This window comes from Dasypus novemcinctus, chromosome 14 (genome assembly GCF_030445035.2).
Source record: "Dasypus novemcinctus isolate mDasNov1 chromosome 14, mDasNov1.1.hap2, whole genome shotgun sequence".
In the NCBI taxonomy this organism is placed as follows: Eukaryota; Metazoa; Chordata; class Mammalia; order Cingulata; family Dasypodidae; genus Dasypus; species Dasypus novemcinctus.
The window spans coordinates 36789372-36808537 of NC_080686.1; the positions used below are offsets into that span (position 1 = coordinate 36789372).

The 19166-nt window shown below is 40.4% G+C and overlaps 1 protein-coding gene across 6 annotated transcripts in view; it reads right to left on the reverse strand.

Annotated features, from left to right (window-relative positions):
- JPH1 (junctophilin 1) overlaps positions 1 to 19166 on the reverse strand; it is a 79950-nt gene that overhangs the window by 14578 nt on the left and 46206 nt on the right. For all 6 annotated transcript variants that reach the window (XM_004462457.5, XM_004462458.4, XM_004462459.4 and 3 more), the window contains exon 3: positions 3214 to 3332. In XM_004462457.5, the coding sequence (XP_004462514.1) occupies positions 3214 to 3332 (119 nt within the window). The remainder of the gene's footprint in view (positions 1 to 3213; positions 3333 to 19166) is intronic.

Consider the following 19166-nt stretch of genomic DNA (forward strand, 5'->3'; position numbering starts at 1 on the left):
AAATAATCAATATTCAAGTGTGTGTGTGTGAGTGTGTGCAACAAAGTTGTTGAGGATGTTGTCTAGGGAAGTGGGCTGGCTATCTCCCAAGAGGGCTCAAGGTAATACATTTATCATATTCCAGGGCAGTGTTTCTCAGTCTTTTCAAATTCGTGCCTAACCCCTGCTTCCTTTGATAAGTATAAAAGTTTCATCCCCTACTTACAATCACTTGAAATTTAGTATCTTAACTAAAGGAAACTGACACAGTGGGATAAAGAGTCTGAGTCTAGCTTTCCACCCCAATTCCCCCTCCTTCCTTGGTGACTGAGCATCCTCCAAAAACTCTGCTGGCTTAGAAACCTGATTTCATCAGCATTTGGAAGCAAAGTTATCCCGTGGCAGACTCACATTACCAAAGCTCACAAGACTGATGTATAATACCAAAAGGCTAATTCATTAGCTTACAATGAGCAATGTAAAGGTCACCTAGGCCAGGAGACTTGCACTGATACCTCCCAGTGCGTGCTCTCCCTGTTGGCAGACCTCCCTGAAAAGCTGAACCAAAGTTAGAAGGCTCCTGGTGAACATGGAATCAGGGCAACGAGCCTGAAGCTGCATCAGTTAGCCTGATCTGTTCCTCAGTTGGGATGCTTGCCAATGAAGCCATACACTGTTGGCGGCAGTTCTCTGCATCCTTCCCCAAAACAGAAATGGCCCTGCCAATGTGACTGCAGTATGCCAAGGTTTTGGCTAAGGCTTCGGCTCCTCTGGACAGTGTTTGGATGGACACTGCCAATTTTTGCCTGAGTGATTTTCTATACTTCCTTGAGAGACCAATTCTTTCTTTAAATGTTTTAGTACAGTCAGGTTACAAGCAAATCGTACCGTTCTAAAGCTATTCTATCAGTTGGAATCATTTTACGTATCTCTGTGCCAGTGTGTCATGGGCTCATTTCAAAGTTTCACTCTCGGGGGTAGTCTTATTTCTAAGTTCTTGACACCCATACAGAGGATTAAGTTTCTGTGTATGTACGCAATTATCTATATACACACTTACATACGTACACTGGTATACTTTTTATTATTTACTAGAACACTTTGATGATAAAGTCATCCTATATGGCTGTGTTTTTTTCCCCTTAAGTTTTTAACCAAACTGTAGATAAAACACTTTTGTACTAAAAATATAAGAGTGAACTGAGATCATCATAACCTGAAAATATTGCCAGCTCCTAAAAATAGTTAATTTATCATGATAGTGTTCAGAGTGACACTGTCCTTTGTCCTAGAGTTCGCAACTTCTATGCACAATGCCTGCATTCCAAAGAATGGAAACATTTCTGAGATATGTAAATTAAATGAGCACACAGACTTACAAAAAGCACTTGAAAGCCCTTTTAGAAAATGTCTATCTGATTTGATCACCCTGAAACTGCAGAGTGGAAAGCATGAGTTATGCTCCCTTGGGAAGATCAATAATACTCAGCACAGAAAAGGCCTTCTATACAGTGGCTTACAGGAAGTGCTGGCTGCGGGTCAAGGGGATTTCAGCCACTGCCCCTAGCTCTTGTCTTAAATAGACCCCTTGTCATCTCATGCTGCTGTGATGTATTCATTACTGACAGAAAACTCACTTATATGAGGCTATTTTAGCTAGGGAAGGGTGGAATTACATTTTCCCACCATGTTTTATTTTCCCCTCAAATACTTTTATGTCATAAAAAGCCCTTTAAGACCATTTTGTCTGGGAAACTGAGATGACCTTCCGTATCATTTACCTCTTGGTCACCTGATGGAAATCTATAGGGACTCCATTCTCCAAAAGAACGAACAACAGAACCAATAAATTACCATCTACAGGCGACAACAGTGAGTTTGTGTTCTTTCAAACGCAGCTCAAACCCTATGCTGTTTTGTGAGCTGCCTTTGTCCCCTAATTGCAGAGCATCTTCACAAGGGCAGGACTGCTGGGGAGGAGGAGACCAAGCCCTCTTGGGTAGGGGAACTCTTCCTGCAGCTCCTACATCTGGGATCTGGGAGTTCATCAATGCATATAAGCATATAACAAAACACATACACCTATTAAATGATTTAAATTCTACAAAAGGTTTTAAAAAGATGTGTGGAAAAGGCAACAACCCCACTGCCATTAGCTGCCTCCCTTGGACTGGAACTGTTACAGAAATCACTCTATGACAACTGCATTTATCACTCAGCAGGGCAACTGGGCCCCTCCTCCAGCCCATCTCTTAGAAAAACAGGGTCCTCTTAATCTGGTCTTTCATTGTCTTCTTTCATTTCCTTCCATCCATATCCTTTATTATTACCAAGTTTCTAGCTTTTATACGAGTCTTGTCTTTCCACTTTGACTTACCTTGTTCATTTATACACAGTGATGCTGTGTAGGTTCCAGTATGGTTATCACCTTCATCTGAATCAAACATATATTGAGCACCTATGGTATACAGGGTTGGGCTAGGGGGGCTTGTTAGAAAACTTGATTTAATAAAAACCAATGTGGAAAAATTCTTTACCAAGAAAATTTAACAATCCCTAAGAATATACTGCTTATAAAACAATAGAGAAACATATACAAAAAGGTGACTACTGTCATTTTGAAATACAATACAAAAACAGAAAGCGATGGAAACAGTCCACTAGGAAACTCCTAGGGAGTGAATCTAATATTCAAATCTATTGCAAATATTTGTTTATTGCTATTTGAGAGGTAGATGACCAAGACTGATTTTTTTTTAAGGTTGTCACGTTAATGTCCTCTTAATCTGTGCGAGAGAGTCACGATCCTTACTGGCTTTCTCTTCTCATACTGCTAATGTTATTGTTACAGGTGCCTCTGAATTGGGGGCATGTTATAGCATTTGCAATTGTCACTAGTACTATTTCTTAGAATTAGATACTTCTTTTGATTCCCATCTTGTCTACTCTCAGCTCAAAGGCTGGTGGTGGTATGTGGCTGGGAGGGCAGAGGTGGGGAAGACGACAGGCTGGCCAAGAGCCCAAATCTCCAGCGCTAATACTCAGACTTCAGATGGTATTTGTTCCTGTAATTGTTATTCCATTCTTCTACTTCTTTTGCAGAATCGCTGCAATTCAAGATGCATGGACCTTTTAGTTTTAACAAAGAACTATGTCTAGGAAGAGGAACGGACAGAAGAGAACCAAAGGCCCACGGCTTTGCTCTTCCATCTCCCCGAGGGAGGACCGTTTTACCTGGTTGGTAGAAGTCAGGCGACAGCTCCCTGGCTACAGCTCTGGCAATGTCGCACTCCTGGCGGGCGGCCAGCGCAGCTTGGTCGGCGGCGTCAGCTTTAGCTCTTGCGTGTGCAGTCCTACGCAGGGCACAGAAGGGCGAGTCAGCAAAGGCAGCACCTTGTGAATTAGACATGAACAAGCAAACTGTCTGCAGTCAGGGGAAAGAAGAGGTAGTCACGGTCACAGCCCCATACCTGCAGCAGCAAATTTCAGAATCAGATTGTTGTCAGCTTTCAGTGGAAATAACAGAGCAGAAAACTACCTATAAATTTCTTCAGACCTGCTTTCAAAGGAAATGAAAGTGTGAACAAGGTCTGTGTGGCTTGCTGCCAAGTGCGGTTTTCAAAATTTTCTGGGTCAAATCTCTGGTTGATTTGGGTTGGCATTTCCCTCCATATTAAGCGTAGCACAATTAAGGCATGTGAGTTAATATAGTATTCTTGGATTGCATTATTACGATAGAATCAATGCAAGAATTTGATTAAGAAGGGTCGGCCCAGTGATGTGCTGGGAGACTGGCTCTCTGGGAAAAAACAAAACACAAAAACCACAACAAAGTTCTGATTTGTAAGGTCTGCTGGTTACCATAATGTAAACACTCCCACCAGGGCCAATTTCAAACTACGACCTTTTTTAGTGAATTTTTTGTCTTTTTTTTTTTTTTTAAAGATACATAGATCACACAAAATGTTACATTAAAAAATATAAGAGGTTCCCATATACCCCACTCCCTAACTCCCCATTCCTCCCACATCAACCACCTTTCATCATTGTGGCACATTCGTTGCATTTGGTGAATACATTTTGGAGCACTGCTACACAGCCTGCATTATCATTTACATTGTAGTTTACACTCACCCCCAGTGTATTCAGTGGGTTATCAAACTATTATCTTGATGTTACTGAATGTAGAGGTGGGAAGGGCTGTGCACCATTGCCTCTAAGCAGCCTGTAGGAGCAGGCTCCAGGGCACCACTGCTCTGCCCCGGGAATGGGCTCAGAAGGGTCACCAAGGAGTCTGTTTCACTGATCTCTGTGCATATTTCTTGCACAAAACAAAAAGGAGACAGTGAGGTGGAATTGAGGGAGCAGGAAATGGATCTCTTTTGGTTTTCCATCCCTTCCTGGTTCATCCCCACTTACTGAATCCTCTTAAATTTCTAGAGGACGAGGGAGGAGGCAATAGGGAAAAGAATGAGGCTTCTATGACAAAGCAAGGAGCTGATGTCTAACCAGCCTACGAAGAGAGGATGTGGAGAAGACCGAGAACTTGGGGTCACTCCAAAGGGGATGACCCTGTTTGATGAGTGTGTGTGTTTTTTCCCTTTGTTTTTTAGGAGGTACTGGAGATTGAACCCAGGACCTTGTGCATGAGAAGCAGGTATTCAACCACTGAGCTACATCCCTCCCAAACAAGAGTTGCTGGTTTTTTTTTCATTTGTTTTTAGGAGGTACCAGGGATTGAACCTGGGACCTTGTATATGGAAAGCAGGTGCTCAACCACTTGAGCGACATCTACTTCCCCATTTCTTATAATTTTGTAAATCCTTTATATTTTTATTAGCACTGGGAAGCACTATAAATAACCAGAAGTAAAAGATTAATGAAAGTCTAAAAGAGATCCTTGTCAGATACAGCAGCTGACAGGAAAAGGTGGGAAACAGCTTTGTGTCCTAGCTGGTATTAGGGCAGAAAATACAGGGAGGGGCTGGAGGAGGCAGCGAACGGAATTCCTGAGGCTGCAGGAAGAACAGAGAGGAACACGGACTCTGACCACGGACCATGGGGCTGTTATGAGGCCCCATTTACAAACTACTTTCCTTATCTACCTTCATTCATGGGACCCTGTTTTACCCTATTTAGGACTTGGCCTAGCCTGGAGGCTTGCTATACCAGACTGTACGCTTCATGGAGATGGGCATCTATAATTTTTATTTTCGGTCCTCTGCTACAGGACACTGCCCAGCACATGGAATTTATTGAGGGCCCACTTACGAATAAAGGAAGGACAGATGCTTCCTTTTGGAATGGCTGGGTAGTAACTTTAAAATGAATGGTGGACTCAGATGTGATCTTTGTCCACAAGCCTCTCCTGTTACTTTTACCAGAACTGTAGTTCGTGCTGGGGTTTAATGTATACCCAGGGGACCTGAATCTCTGGACTGACCATGTGATAGCCAGGCCCTGGGCCTCAACAGACTTGCAACTCCTACACTCTGGTTTACTGGACTTACCCCACTCAGCTAACATGGAGGTGAAGAAGGTCAACCACCACACCAGGGAGCTAAGAGTGCCTACAACTGAAAGCAGGAGAATTGCATCCAGCATCCATGCGGAATCTAAGCCCCCTCTTGATATAGATGTGGAGTGGACACAACCATTCTAAGGTCCACAGAATGGAGGAATATAGTATGGATTAGAGTGGACTTACTGATATTCTATTTATGAACTATTGTGATTAGTAATCGAAGAAAATGTGGCATTGGTGTGGAGAAAGTGGCCATGGTGGCTGCTGGGTGTAGGGAAGGGAGGAAGAAATGTGATGTGGGGGCATTTTTGGGGGTTGGAGTTGTCCTGGGTGGTGCTGCAGGGATGGTTGCCAGATGTTGTATGTCCTCCCATGGCCCGATGGGAGGACTGTGGGAGAGTGTGGGCTATGGTGTGGACCGTTGATAGTGGGGTGCAGCAGTGCTCAGAGATGTATTTGCCAAGTGCAGTGAATGTCTCATGATGATGGAGGAGGTTGTTGTTGTTGGGGGGGGAGGGAGGAAAGTGATGGGGGGTATATGGAGACCTCATATTTTTTTTTAATGTAACATTAAAAAAATAAATAAGGACAAAAAAATGAATGGATCAACTCAATAATCAAAATAGCTATTTCTGAATTGTTCAGCATGCTTCATATGATGCTTGTCTGCAGGATGTTGACCAAAGAAGGGATTGCTTGGCTATGAAATGTGAAATGTAAATGAAATCAAGAGGGTAAGCAGATATTCCCAAGCCACAAGCTGTAGTGGTCATTAAGGGTAGCATCACTTTGATAACGGATGGTGCCTTGGACCTGTGCTGGGCTTGAGCATTGATGAATGCATTCTCTTACGTTTTTTCACTTTCTTGGAATTGCAACTCTATTCTTGAGAATTATTTTCCATTTTGTCTTCTATTCTTAGCTAAAGCCTAATTATGTCTAGCCAGCACAATTAAAGGAGCCATAAGAGTATAGTTATGCTGCCATATAATCTAGCCTTTCTAGGATAAATTCGCAAAACTCAAGTAGAAACAATTTATTCTGATACAATCACACCAACAACATGTAGTCAAACAAAACAGTAGCATTATTACTACCGCTTTTTACAATAGGCAAAACAGGAAAAGGAGAACAAATACGGTTCGACCTTTCTGCAAATACATTTTAGAGAACCATATCAGTGAAGCTTCAGCTGTGAATTTGGTACTTAACCCTTTACTTTTTCACTTGTTCTCTTTGGGAAGACCAAATAGGGAGGAATGATGTCACCAACCAAAGAGACACTTCCCACCTAGTACCTGGCCCTGCTTCCGTGCTGCTGCACCGCTAGCAAGGTGAGGCAAAATCATATTCCAAATCTGGGACCAGAGGTCTGCTCCGGACCTTTTGGGAGCCCTGGACCTGCTAAGAAGCAAAAAAGGAGCCCATGCCAAGTTTTCTCTTACCACCAGCTTTGGGTGGCCAGGCCCTTGGCACGCCTAAATTTTACCCAGGAAAACTCTGGGCTTGATGTGACTTGCGTTCACGAATTCATGTGTTCAAATTCCAAGCTCGGTTTCAGAGCCACACACGACCACTTTAACCCTCCAACTGCTAAGACGCGCCACTGTTCACAGCTGGGGTGGTGGGGGAGGTTTGGGCTCATCATTCTGGGGAAAGTTACTTGAAGTGTAGCGATACTCCTGGAAAACACTGAAGACGCCCTGTTGCTGTGGCACTCACGTGGAGAACACACACACAATGGAAGCAGGCACTCCTGAGAGACATTTCATTTCTTCAAAGGACTGCTGATATTCACAAGTCTTCAGCCCCTCACAAATCTCCAAATGCCATCATCACACACAGTTTCTTCCATAAAATGAAATAAAAAAGTAGTGAAAAACAACTTTCAGTTTGGCATTAGCTGTTGACTTTCTCTTAGGGTGCTATTTTTACAAAAACCAAAGCTTTAATTTGTTGAGTTACTATATAAAGACATCAAAACAAGACTGAGATAGAGAGAGAGATCTGGGCAATTGGCTAAGAGGTTCCTTCTTGGACATAAATCCTGTGAAGGTCAACTGTGAACAGCTGAGGCTGCAAATGTGGGATTTTTGAAGGTGGGGCATCCCCGGTATTTAAGAACTTAACTACAAATTAGTTTTTCAATCAAGAATTCGATGAATATCTGAGGTTTTTGGTTTTTTTCTTCATGACTAAAATAGTGTTGAGCTGTCAGGTCACCTTACTTTGCAGAAAATAATTTGACTTTGCCAAGTTTTAAAGAGTAATAATGTTTTTAGAATAAACATTGAACAATACAAGATAAAACTGTACATAATATTAACAAGTTTTGTTATTTCTTTTGATACATTCTCTTCCCAATAATAAACTGTTTCAGAAGTATCTTGTTTTTGAAAGTCTTTTAAAATTTGTGATGTATTAAATCAAAGTTAATTTACCGGTCTGACTCTTAAAATTCGACGGCAGAGGCTATACCCTAATTTGTTCAGAAGGCTGTAGATGTGATTTGCTTGTGTGTCCCAGCATTTAAAGAAAATTGATCATTGGCAAAATTTACAAAAAGGAGAACTTTCATGTGACAACCTAACCTCAGTTGATGGCACAGGTCTTCTTGGCACTCCAGCCAAAAAATTTTGAGTCATCCTTGACACCTCCGGTTCTCTCTCCACATCCACTCTGCCAGTAAATCAAGCTGGCATTCCCTTCAAAGTACACCTAAATCCAACCGCGGCTTGCTCCCTGCTCGGCCCCCGCACCTCTTCTCAGCATTACAGCAATGGCAGAACTCATCCCCCTGCCTCTGGCTTTGCTGTGCTCCAGCCTTTTCCCTTCACGCACCCTCAGAGGTACCTACAACAACTGAACATTCTTTCTTAGGATACAGCATCACATGGAAGAAAATGCAGAAAATATGACCGTTAGTCTTTTGGTCTGGGACATTATTCCTTTATGAGAAACCTAGGTTGGAGAAAACCAACGTGTTGGGCTTGCAGGGGCAGCTTTCCGTAAGAAGAAATTAGACTGGTAAGCAAGGAATGATCTGGAGATGGACAAGTCCAGCTGGGCTCCACTGATTCAAGTTAAAATCAGAGGTATGATTTCTGAGTTACCTGCGCCAAGCCAGAAACTGGTCTTTTACTCGTGATGCAGCTCTCTGATGAGAGTGAACTGGCAAGCCTCAGCATCTACTCCTCCTGCTAAGATCACATGGAGCCTTTAGAAGACTGGTCCACCATCTACCTTTTAATCTTTTATAGGACTATTAACTGATGTAGCTGATAAAGATTTTAATATAGAATGATCAATGATTCTGCTAAAGTTTTAACCTCAGTAAATTTGACTTGAGAAGACTACTTATAGGCCCTCATCTTTACCATCTATTAATAACTTACTTCATAATTTTTTTAAAAAAATAGGACCTGGAATAGGAACTTTTCAAGACAGAATTCTTAGGTCTTGATTTAAAACAGGTTATATCATCAGCAAATAGTTATCCTTTTTGCCAAGGTAGTTCATGTCTTCCCTTTTTAGCAAGTCATCAAATTATTTGGATATAAAATATAAACCAAGGGGCATGATATAATATCTCTCTATTAAAGTTTAGTATTTGACCATTCAAGAGCCTGAACTCTTGCAGAAGGATTGAGTATGGTGAAGTCATAAAATCTAGGCCACAGATGATTCTCATCAATTAAATCAAAAGTTAAACCACATTATACCTTAGCTATCATAGAAATGCTTCATAAACCATAATTAATATCATACCCTTAGCTTTTTGAAATGAAAAAGAAAAGGTGGATAGGAAGAACCAAGATTGTTATGAAGAATGTTTACCTTTTGTAAAATGCTGTCCATTAGACTGATCAATAGCATGCTGATTAAGATCTAGGTGATAAATTACCCTTAGCATTTAGTGCTAGGGCAAAAAATTGTCTCTGATGATAAACTGGTGAGTTTCTTTGAATTATACAATGAGAACCATAAAATGTACTGTAGGAGTTTGATATAGTTATGAATTCCAAAAATAGATATTGGATTATGTTTGTAAACTGGTCTATACCTGGGTGTGATTAAGTTATGATTAGAGCTTTGATTGGGCCACGTCATTAGGTTGTTGAGTCCCCACCCCTTGGTAGGTGAGGACTCACAGATAAAAGGCATGGCAAAGCACAGAGTGGGAGGGTTTTTGATGTTGAAGATTTTGATGTTGGAGTTTAATGCTGGAGTCTTGAGCTGGAGCCCTGGGAAGTAATCACACAGAGGAGCACTGTTGTAAGGAAAAAGAAGCCAGCCCCAGGAAGAGAAGAACCCTGAGCCTGGAGAAGCAAGCCCTGGGAAGAGAGGAACCCTGAGCCTGGAGAGAAGCAAGACCTGGGAAGAGAGGAAGCCAGGAAACCTGAACTCTCACAGATGTTGGCAGCCATCTTGGAAATAGACATTGGTGAGGGAAATAACTTATGTTTTATGGCCTGGTATCTGTAAGCTCCTACCCCAAATAAATATCCTTTACAAAAACCAACTGACTGCTGGTATTTTGTATCAGCACCCTTTGGCTGACTAATACATGTATTATATCTCTTTTTGTTAAGGTGGTAAGGAAATTTGGAGTAAAATTATCCTCAGCCAATGTGTATAGTTATCACCTCTACCTACAAGGCTTTAACTCTATGCCCTCAATGTCACGAATGCTATTATATGTGTGATTCATCAAAATGGCCTACAAATCTTTTTTTGGAAACCAGCAGAATATTAAAGGGGAAAAGAAGCAAAAGGAAAAACAAAACATTATTTCTGGGTCAATCAGCAGCTTCAATTAGATTTTTTTTTTACCTGATATTTAGTCCTTCATAGAGTGTTAATACTCAGAGGACACGTAACAACTGGAAGGTAGGAGGGCCTACTACTCAACCTCTCTTATATTTTCCATATTCAGAACACTTTCAAGTTTGGAAAGTAGTCCTCATTCTTAAATACTTTACAGACTTTATCCTGTAATATTTGATAATAAATTTAATTAATGAGTTTAAAATCTATATTCTCTGGATACACCAGCCAGAGAAAACCACATTTCTAACCCTCAGTTGGAATATGCCAAATAATTTGCTATCTTCTACTTTATCCTAGGCTTTATAAAATTTATCTGAGATTTGTCTTCTGAGATTCATTACATGACCATTGAGAAAAAGCTGATGCAAAAACAATTATGGGACATTTTATTCTTGGAATAATTGGAGAAAAGTCTTTTTTTTTTTTTTAAATGATCATTTTAAAGTTCAAAAACATTACCATTAGATAAAATTAAAACTTCTCTTGTAAATATAATCACCTGACTTACAAGTATTTATAGAGCATTCTATAGAGCAGAGGAAGGAAGACGAAAAGACCTAAAGTGGGGCTCTTAGAATTGTTGCACCAATCCTGCCTCTTTCATGATCCTCTGCAAAACTATGAGCTCTTTAAAGATCGAATACCAAACTTTAATTGGGATTTGTCATGACATGCTGAGGGCCTCACTAGCCGACTTTTTCAAGGAAGAAGTTTGGGAACTTTGAAACACAAGAGTAGGGTTCATGTCTATGTTTTGTCAGCTCTTAACATGAAGTCTGGCACAGAGGCTGAACCCAACAAATAGGAGTGAAATGGACTGATGGATAAAGAGGAGGGAAAAATGAAAGAAAATCCTAACATTTCTAACCCGTGGTCCAGATGAATGGTCTTCCTACTGATAAAAATTGTGCAAGTGGAAGAGGGCGACAGTTTGAAGATGGTAGACAAATAGGTGATTAGAATTCTACATTCCCAGCATTTATAGCAGGGAATACAGGGCCTCAAGGCAAACTGAAGGTCAAGATTGGAAACACAAATGTGGGCATGATAGTCTCAGAAGATGAGTTTGTGAAAAGTGAATGAGGGGAAGTGGCTGTGGCCCAGTTGGCTGGGATCCCATCTACCATATGGGAGGCCCTGGGTTCATGTCCCAGGGCCTCCTGGTGAAGGCAGACTGGCCTGTGCCTGTGGAGAGCTGATGGCCTGCGCCCAGAGAGCTGACAACCCACACCCGCGGAGAGCTGGTGCAGCAAGGTGATGCAACAAAGGGAGAAAGCAGACACAGAAGAATGCGCAGCAAATGGACACAGAGAGCAGACAGCAAGCAAGCTGCAAGGGGGTGGGGAATTTAAAAAAAAAAGCAAATGAGCCCATTAAATAAGCAAATCAAAAAAGCCAAAAAATAAGAACCAAAGAAAAAGGGTTCTAGGGACCTGGTGAAGGAAACAGTAAAGCCAACAGAGAGGTGGTAGCATATGGATAAAAGATGGACTTTTCATAATAGAACCATTCAAAGTTCTTGGATTAATCCTGTGCTCCTGTTAGGAGTTAAGTGGGTCAGATCCCAATTTGTCTCTTCTCTGGGGCAGTTGCATTTTTCTTAGCCAGACTGGCTGATTTATGTTCAGTCCCTAAAACAAGTAGAATTAGGATCTGAGGGAGGGATGGTCTTGTCAATCCTGCTGTGTGCTAGAGAGGGGCTACTTTGACGAAATCCCTGGAAAGGACAGTTCTAATAGACCACATCAGAAGCCAGATTTTAGGAAGTTGCTGAGGAAGTAGGCAGAGGAAGCAGAGGAAGCAGGTGTGAGCCTCATGATGGAGACTTTTGACCCCCAAAGGAAGGAGAAGATCTGGACAGTGACCAGAAAGATTAGCGAGGTCAAGTGAAAAGACATTTTACTCATATTCTGAGAAAGAGAGAGCTGATCATGGGCCTGAAGGTGGAAAGAAAGATGCTCAGAGAATAGAAGATGATAACGTTTTGAGAAGGTGGCAACTGTTGGAGTTAGGTCCTGGATGAGGCAAAAGGAAAAATGTCTAGATTGGATAGCAGGAAATGAGGGGGAAAACATAAGAACAGCAATGGACTGATGCTGATTTGAGGTTCTTTTAAGAACCTTAAGCTTGAAGGAAGCTGAGAGTGTTGTGGGCTTTAGAATCACACAGATATAGGTTTGAACCCCCAAAGGTATATTGTTTATTGTCTGTCACCCTAGCCTCAATTTCCATACCTGTAAAATGGGGAAAATAGTATCTTGCAGAGTTGTTTTGGGAGTAGAACTGATTTATGTGATGCAATTAGTACTAATTTAGAGACAGTATTTAATAGATAAATGGCCACTACTGATGTTCTGCTGAAATGAAGGGCTGGTAGGGAGAATCTGGGGGCTTACAAGAGAGGTAAATAAGTGGAATCAGCACTGGACAAAAGTTCTAAGGAATTGAAGAAAGGAATATTAGGACTGCTGAATGGGACCAGGAAGACCTGACTTTGGGTCTACATAATTCTACATCTTCCTCTAGCAAGGTTCTCTTTTCTGGAGAAATCAGAGGAGGAAGAGGTAGCCTTGATACAGGGTTAGAGGTTCAGAGCAGGGGCCATGGGGAGCATCATGCACCCCTCTGCACAGCTGGGGGCAGGGAGGAAGCGTCCACAGCCAATGGTCCTCTTTGGAGCAGATGAATTAGAAAAGTTTGAGTTAGGATCAAATGAGAAATGAGGTAATTTGAAAATTCTAAAGTTATGCTAATGCAGATTGTTACAGTTTTAGGTGCTTATTAATTGACCAAAAAAAAACCCTTCTGCCTTCCCTATAGTAAATTTTATATATTTTCCCTTATTTGGCTTACAAATAAATACTAAAGGGCATATTTTTAGTTCAAATTATTGGTTAACAGCCATAGGTAACAAAAAGTGGACCAAATTATTTAAAAATTGATGCATATTCTATAAAACCAAACTAAATATAATCATCACTATATTTTCTTTTTAGCACTGTAGTAGGAACATCTCAACATGCTTGATAAGAATTTTGTGACCTACAGATCCAGAGGAATTTTGGGTAAAATGAGGATTACCATGGTAATGTTCTGTTTTTATTTCCACACCAACATTGTTATGCTTCTTGTCCTTTACCAATGGTCCATTATGGGTACAAGTTAAACATAGTGTGACTAAGAATGAGAACAACTTAAGACTATAAAATGGTCAAAACACATAATGGCGGCTAACAGTGTTCAGCTGCATGATACACAGCCTGAGTAATTGAATAATAAACTAACCTCATCTTCACTTATTGCTGCAAATGCCCATTAATGCATACTCTGTGTGCTCAAACTATTCCATTTTATAAATATGTATACATTTTTCCAAAAAAATATTAAGCACACACTAATCTCTCCCTAAAAATGACATGGACCCTTTAGAACTTCTCCTTGAATTCATAGTTGAAAAAACACTCTCGTAAAGTAAACAAAATATCCATTTCTATCTTGCATTTCCTGAAATGGCTCTCTAAAAATCCCAGATCTACTGGTTTACCATCTTTACTTGGTCTGTCTGGACATGTCTAAACAGTAAACAATCAAGGAATCTGTCTAGCATTGGGCCTTCGATGCTGAACATTGTGAACTTGCTTGGGACTGGTTACACCAAATTCTTCTGCTTTTTTAAGCTGTATCATTTTCATTGTACAGATTTTAAAGCTGTAGAGTTTACCAGACGACTGTTTTATGAGGCCTGCTAAAGGGAAAGGACTCTAGCTATTTTCTCAGTCGTCTTGTTTATTCATTTTACATTTCCATATAGGAATTATAATTCTGCTACTCCATTTAATCCACATCTGGTCTGTGACAAGGAATCATCCAATAGTTCAACTAAGAAGTCCTTGACTACTTTTTACTTTAAATCTTTAGTCTTACACTACAACAGATCTTGGAGATAACAATACAATGAGAACAAAGGATTTGCTTGGATTTACATTCACCTTCTGGTTTTGAGGAAGTGACTCTTGAAATTTTTTGCTTTACCAAGACATATTCAAAAACATAATTAGAACTGAAAGGGCCTTTGAGAGTCCATATGGTCCTTCCTCTGTGGCCAGACAAATACTTTCCCTTCTGTAGGGATTTGAGACACAGAGACTAAGCGCCATATTCAAAACCACGCAGCTGTTCAAAGGGACAAACAGGGTGGGACCTAAGTCTTGTAACCATCAGGGCAGAGCCTGCTGACTAGGTTGTGAGAAGAGACTGTTTTACTGTCTTCTAGATTAAGTGTTAGCAAACATTTTGTTATTTCATCTTCCAGTTATATTTGTCCTTGCTATAAAAATTAATTCATACCCATTATTCTATCTTCTTAAATTTGAGCTTTCTCTTTGAGCCTGTTGTCCTGTTTCTTTATGTAATTCTTTGCTTTTAATAGATTTACAGCTCCTATTCAAAATGCAAATTTTGAGCTTTCTTCTCCTACATATTTTTTTAAGCAGTTTTGAATGACTTTCAAACGAAATAATAGAGCTTTCCCATAGTCTTACTAAAGAGTATAGGAAAACTGGTTTTCATCAAGGATATTCCTTAGCAGGAACATTTTAAGGTGATGTTAAAAAATACTACAGATTCATCCAACTCACTGTTGCCTCTGAAACTACTAAATCAATAATTAACTCCCCCAAGTTTATAAGGAAATACCAGACCATCCAGTTCTTTCTGAATGTTTAAAAAGAAAAAAAGTCATCTTCTTCCTCATGAGGATCTCAAAATTTATGTTGTAATTTTACCTGTTTTCAGCACCTGTTATATTAAACTGAGGCTAGAAACTGTCTCCATAAACAACAGATAAAATGATATAGGAACTCATTCAAACATAACAAGAAAAATGGAGGCAGAAACAAATTTATAAATCATGGCTACTGGTTTTATGTTTAGTAATAAAAGTACCACTTGATACAGTTTGGGGGATAGAGGCCGTTTTGAAGATGAATGCATTGAGTAAGAATGTATAGTTATACTTCATTAGAGAGGGTGGCAGAATTGCAAGGCAGTATTCAAATAAAGTGAGTTAAAGAATCATGTTAAAGTCTTTGGCTGAAATAGGAATTCTTCCCTTTTGGTCCTGGCAGATTTTTAGTGATCTGCTTCAATATTTACTTATTTATAGTGCTTATAATACTGGGAATATTCTTGACCAGGAGCCTACTGTTTGCCTGGATATCTCCTCCAGACAATTTCAAAGAACTTTTAGCCTTTACTTCTCTCTATGGTGGAATGAGTGAATTCCGGGACCGGATGCCACGGCTGTCAGTGGGACTGACAGAGCACTGCTGCAGGGCCTACTTCCCTGAGCGCCGTTCCTAGAGAGAGGCATTTACCTGAAGGGAGCAACTGCACACCAACAAGAGATCCAGAGTGAGTCCAAAGAATCTCAAGACTTTCAGGCACAGGGGTAGTGGCTGCACATTTCAAGACAAGGGAGAAACTGCGGATGTGATTTCTGCTGAGTTAAAGATTTCCCTTGAGGTCCAAGAATTCAGAAATTATTGATTGTCATCTTATAATGGGAAAGTCAGATTTTAATTTTGGAGAGGCAGGAAGTGTTACCTTCTAAACTCCAGAGCCTGCCCTGCCCTTGGCTGAGAGCTGCGTAGTGATTACTAAGATGTGGGGCTTCTCTTAGCTTCTACTTTGCCAGTTTCTGCCCCAGAGCACCAGCCTATCATCTCCAAGTGAGATTTCCTGAATGTGCTGAGTTTTCACCAGGGGTAGGGTCACCAGAAACAGTTCTTCCTTCCTTCTCAAAACAATCACGCTACTCTAACTGAAGTGACAAGAGAGTTGGCGACAAAAGGAAGTGCCCTTCCCTTACTGGCTGACCCTGCCCCATCTGAGACAAGAGTGTAAAATATCCCCCTGCACTTAAGGCAGAGAACCCTGTAGCCTGAGAGGCTCTGTAGGATTCTGGTGGAAAAACTGTACAATATCATTATAATTTTGGACCCAAATACAGTAATGCTGGCAAAGGGTATAATGGAGAATGAGCCTGTACATTCTACTTTCCGTTCTGGCAGGAAAGAAAGCCTTTTTGTCATTTCATGAGAAATTCTCTTGGTTTGACCAGTTGCCCTAAAAAGGTGAGGGATACCAACAACAGGAGAGGTTTATCAGAGCCCATCGTGATGGCCAAAAGCAAGAATGTCCTGAGGAACACGTGTGGTCCCTCTGCCCTGGCAGACAGGGTTTCTTCCAAGGAGGAACTATTAACTCCCAGGGCATGACATTCTTTCTACAGAGAAAGGCAGCTAAGACTCCTCTTTCCTATCAAGACAAGAAGCAGGAGCCAGTGCATCCAAGCTTGAGGCTGGTGAGCTGCTACTGTGCTCTGTCCAGAGCTCTGACTAACGTTACAAATGTCCTGCTGTCCCTTTCCATCCTCTTGGCACTTCTCCAGGTTTCAGATCACATCTGAATTTGTGTCCTTTAAAAGAATCACTCCTAGCTTGCCTGGCATGCTGTTTCTTTTCTTTACTGCCCAGATTCTCACTCTGATGTCCAGTATCACTGTTCTTATCTTTTCATGACCACCTATTACTGTTTTCGACCCCAAACAAAACCTTAACATACTTGATATGCAGATGTCTAGAAATGCTTTCAAAACGTTTGCTACTCCAGACATACAGGTAATATAAATATTACTTTTTTTTCCCTACTTATTTCTTGCACGTCACCTTCCTGCTCCCACTGCTCTGCAATTCTGGTTGCAAAATTAATGCTTCTTTTCCCTTCAAGGTCTCTCTGGTAGATAGATGATCACCGCCAGCCAACAGGCAGCTGTAAATTTGAAGTTTCTCCACAATGTTTCTCTGAGATGTGATAGTAACAAGGGTGCAAATGAGTGATCTTGGTTGGCAGAATGAAATGAAAAAGGCTGATGCTGGCCTAAGGTAGATGCCTCTGTTACACCATGAGCCGCTCCACCAAGTCACTGTGACATATTTTAATATAATAAAGAGCTTCTTGCCAGTTACTTGTTAAAATATCCTTTATACTGTGCCAGCATAATTCCAGAAAACAGTTTATCTATCTTGGTTCTAAAAATCTAAAGTTAATTTTTAGAACAAACATTTTTCATACTAAATATAGTAGAAAGACCTAGAATTACTTTTTAAAAATCTGCTTTGTAATCTTAGACATAACTATCAATTTAAATGCCCTAAGAAGATGAATCCCTTATATCATTAAAAAATTTCTAATAGAAGTACTGAATTATTTACTTGGTAGGGTTAATCTGAGAGTGAATTTTGTGGGAAGAATACATAATATCTGTAAACATGTAAGACACACATTTTTCAAATGTGTAAAACTGAAATATATGTCTTCATGAGCATATATTAACAACTCTTATGAATCTCTGAAGGCTTTTTGTTTTAATTTGGTGCAAATACTTAACTGTATTTATTATTTCCTGATAAAATTTTATTGTTGTTGTTGTTGTCGAATCCTAGGGCATATGATCGGGTTGGGAGATGAGAATTCTACCATTGAACCACCCATGCTATGATAGGGTTGGAATCAAGAAAAAATATAAAACAAATAATGAGCAAACAAAACCTTCAAGAATGAATAGTTTAATAGAAATAGTGTACTGACTACTAACACTACCTTGGCAATTAGTTAAATCAGTGATGCTTGTAATTTTTAAATTATAATTTCATTATGTACAATATCAGGCTTCTTTGTCAAATATACAGCGCTATTATGTAATTCATTCCATTGGTTAAAAATGTCTCTGATGCCTGGAACTTAATTGGACTGGTGATGGCCTTGACTCTTGAGAAACCATTAAACTGGAATTTAGTAACCAGGTTTCATTTTTAAAATAATATGGTTTATTCAGTGTTTGAAATATTCTCCTAAGCTTCAGAATGTCTTGTCTTTTCTTTTCTGCTCTAAGGATTTATGTGGACCTGAAGTTTAAGTTATGAAGTGGGATCACTGGGCGTCCTGTCTGCTGTTATACTAGCCTTTTACATCTATCTCAAAAGCCCGTTTTTCCCGTCCCTTAGCCATCTGTTGGCAAAGAGCCCTACTCCCTGCCATTTGCCACTTGTTCTGGGCTATTTTAATTCTGGACAGGTTGTGGTAGTAGGCTATATTTAAATTGGCTTGCTCTATGAAGAAACACGGCAACTGCACGTGGCACCTTTTTCCTTTTTGACATAATCCAATTGTGCTTTGGCTTTGAATCAAGCTTTGTGAGGTTTTGTCTCACACACACCGGCTTACCCTACACTTTCCGCTTCCCAGGTTTTTGCCATCCACTAAGTGGGGCTGTGGTCGACTTCTGGGAGGGATGAGCCCTGGCAGGCATTTGTGAAGCAGTCATGGAAAACCTAACAGTAAACTGAGAAACACCAACAGTAAGTAACGGAATAGGAAAGATGCCTTTGGTGCCTGGTTGAGGCTACTGGAATATTGATGGAGTAATTTTTCAAAGACCAATTTCCAGGTATGGGCATTTTGTAATATTTACTGCATCCAGTGAGTGAGCCTTAAGAGAAAAACATGTGCACACAAAAAGCCAGCTTTCTCTAGTTTCTCAAGTTTCAGAGCTTTTGCAAGTGGACATTGTAAGAAGCGTTTGGTTCTAGCTGCCCCTCCTGCATGTCCCCTTCCACTGCCATCAATTTAGACACGCTGGTGTACAGACTAGAAAGAACAGGACGTTCTTAGCTGGAGTTATGCTGCTGTTGTCTCAGAGAAGAAAAATAAGTTGCAAGTGCCTCTTGATCATTAAAAATTAAATAAAATATAACTCCCCCCGAAAAAAAAA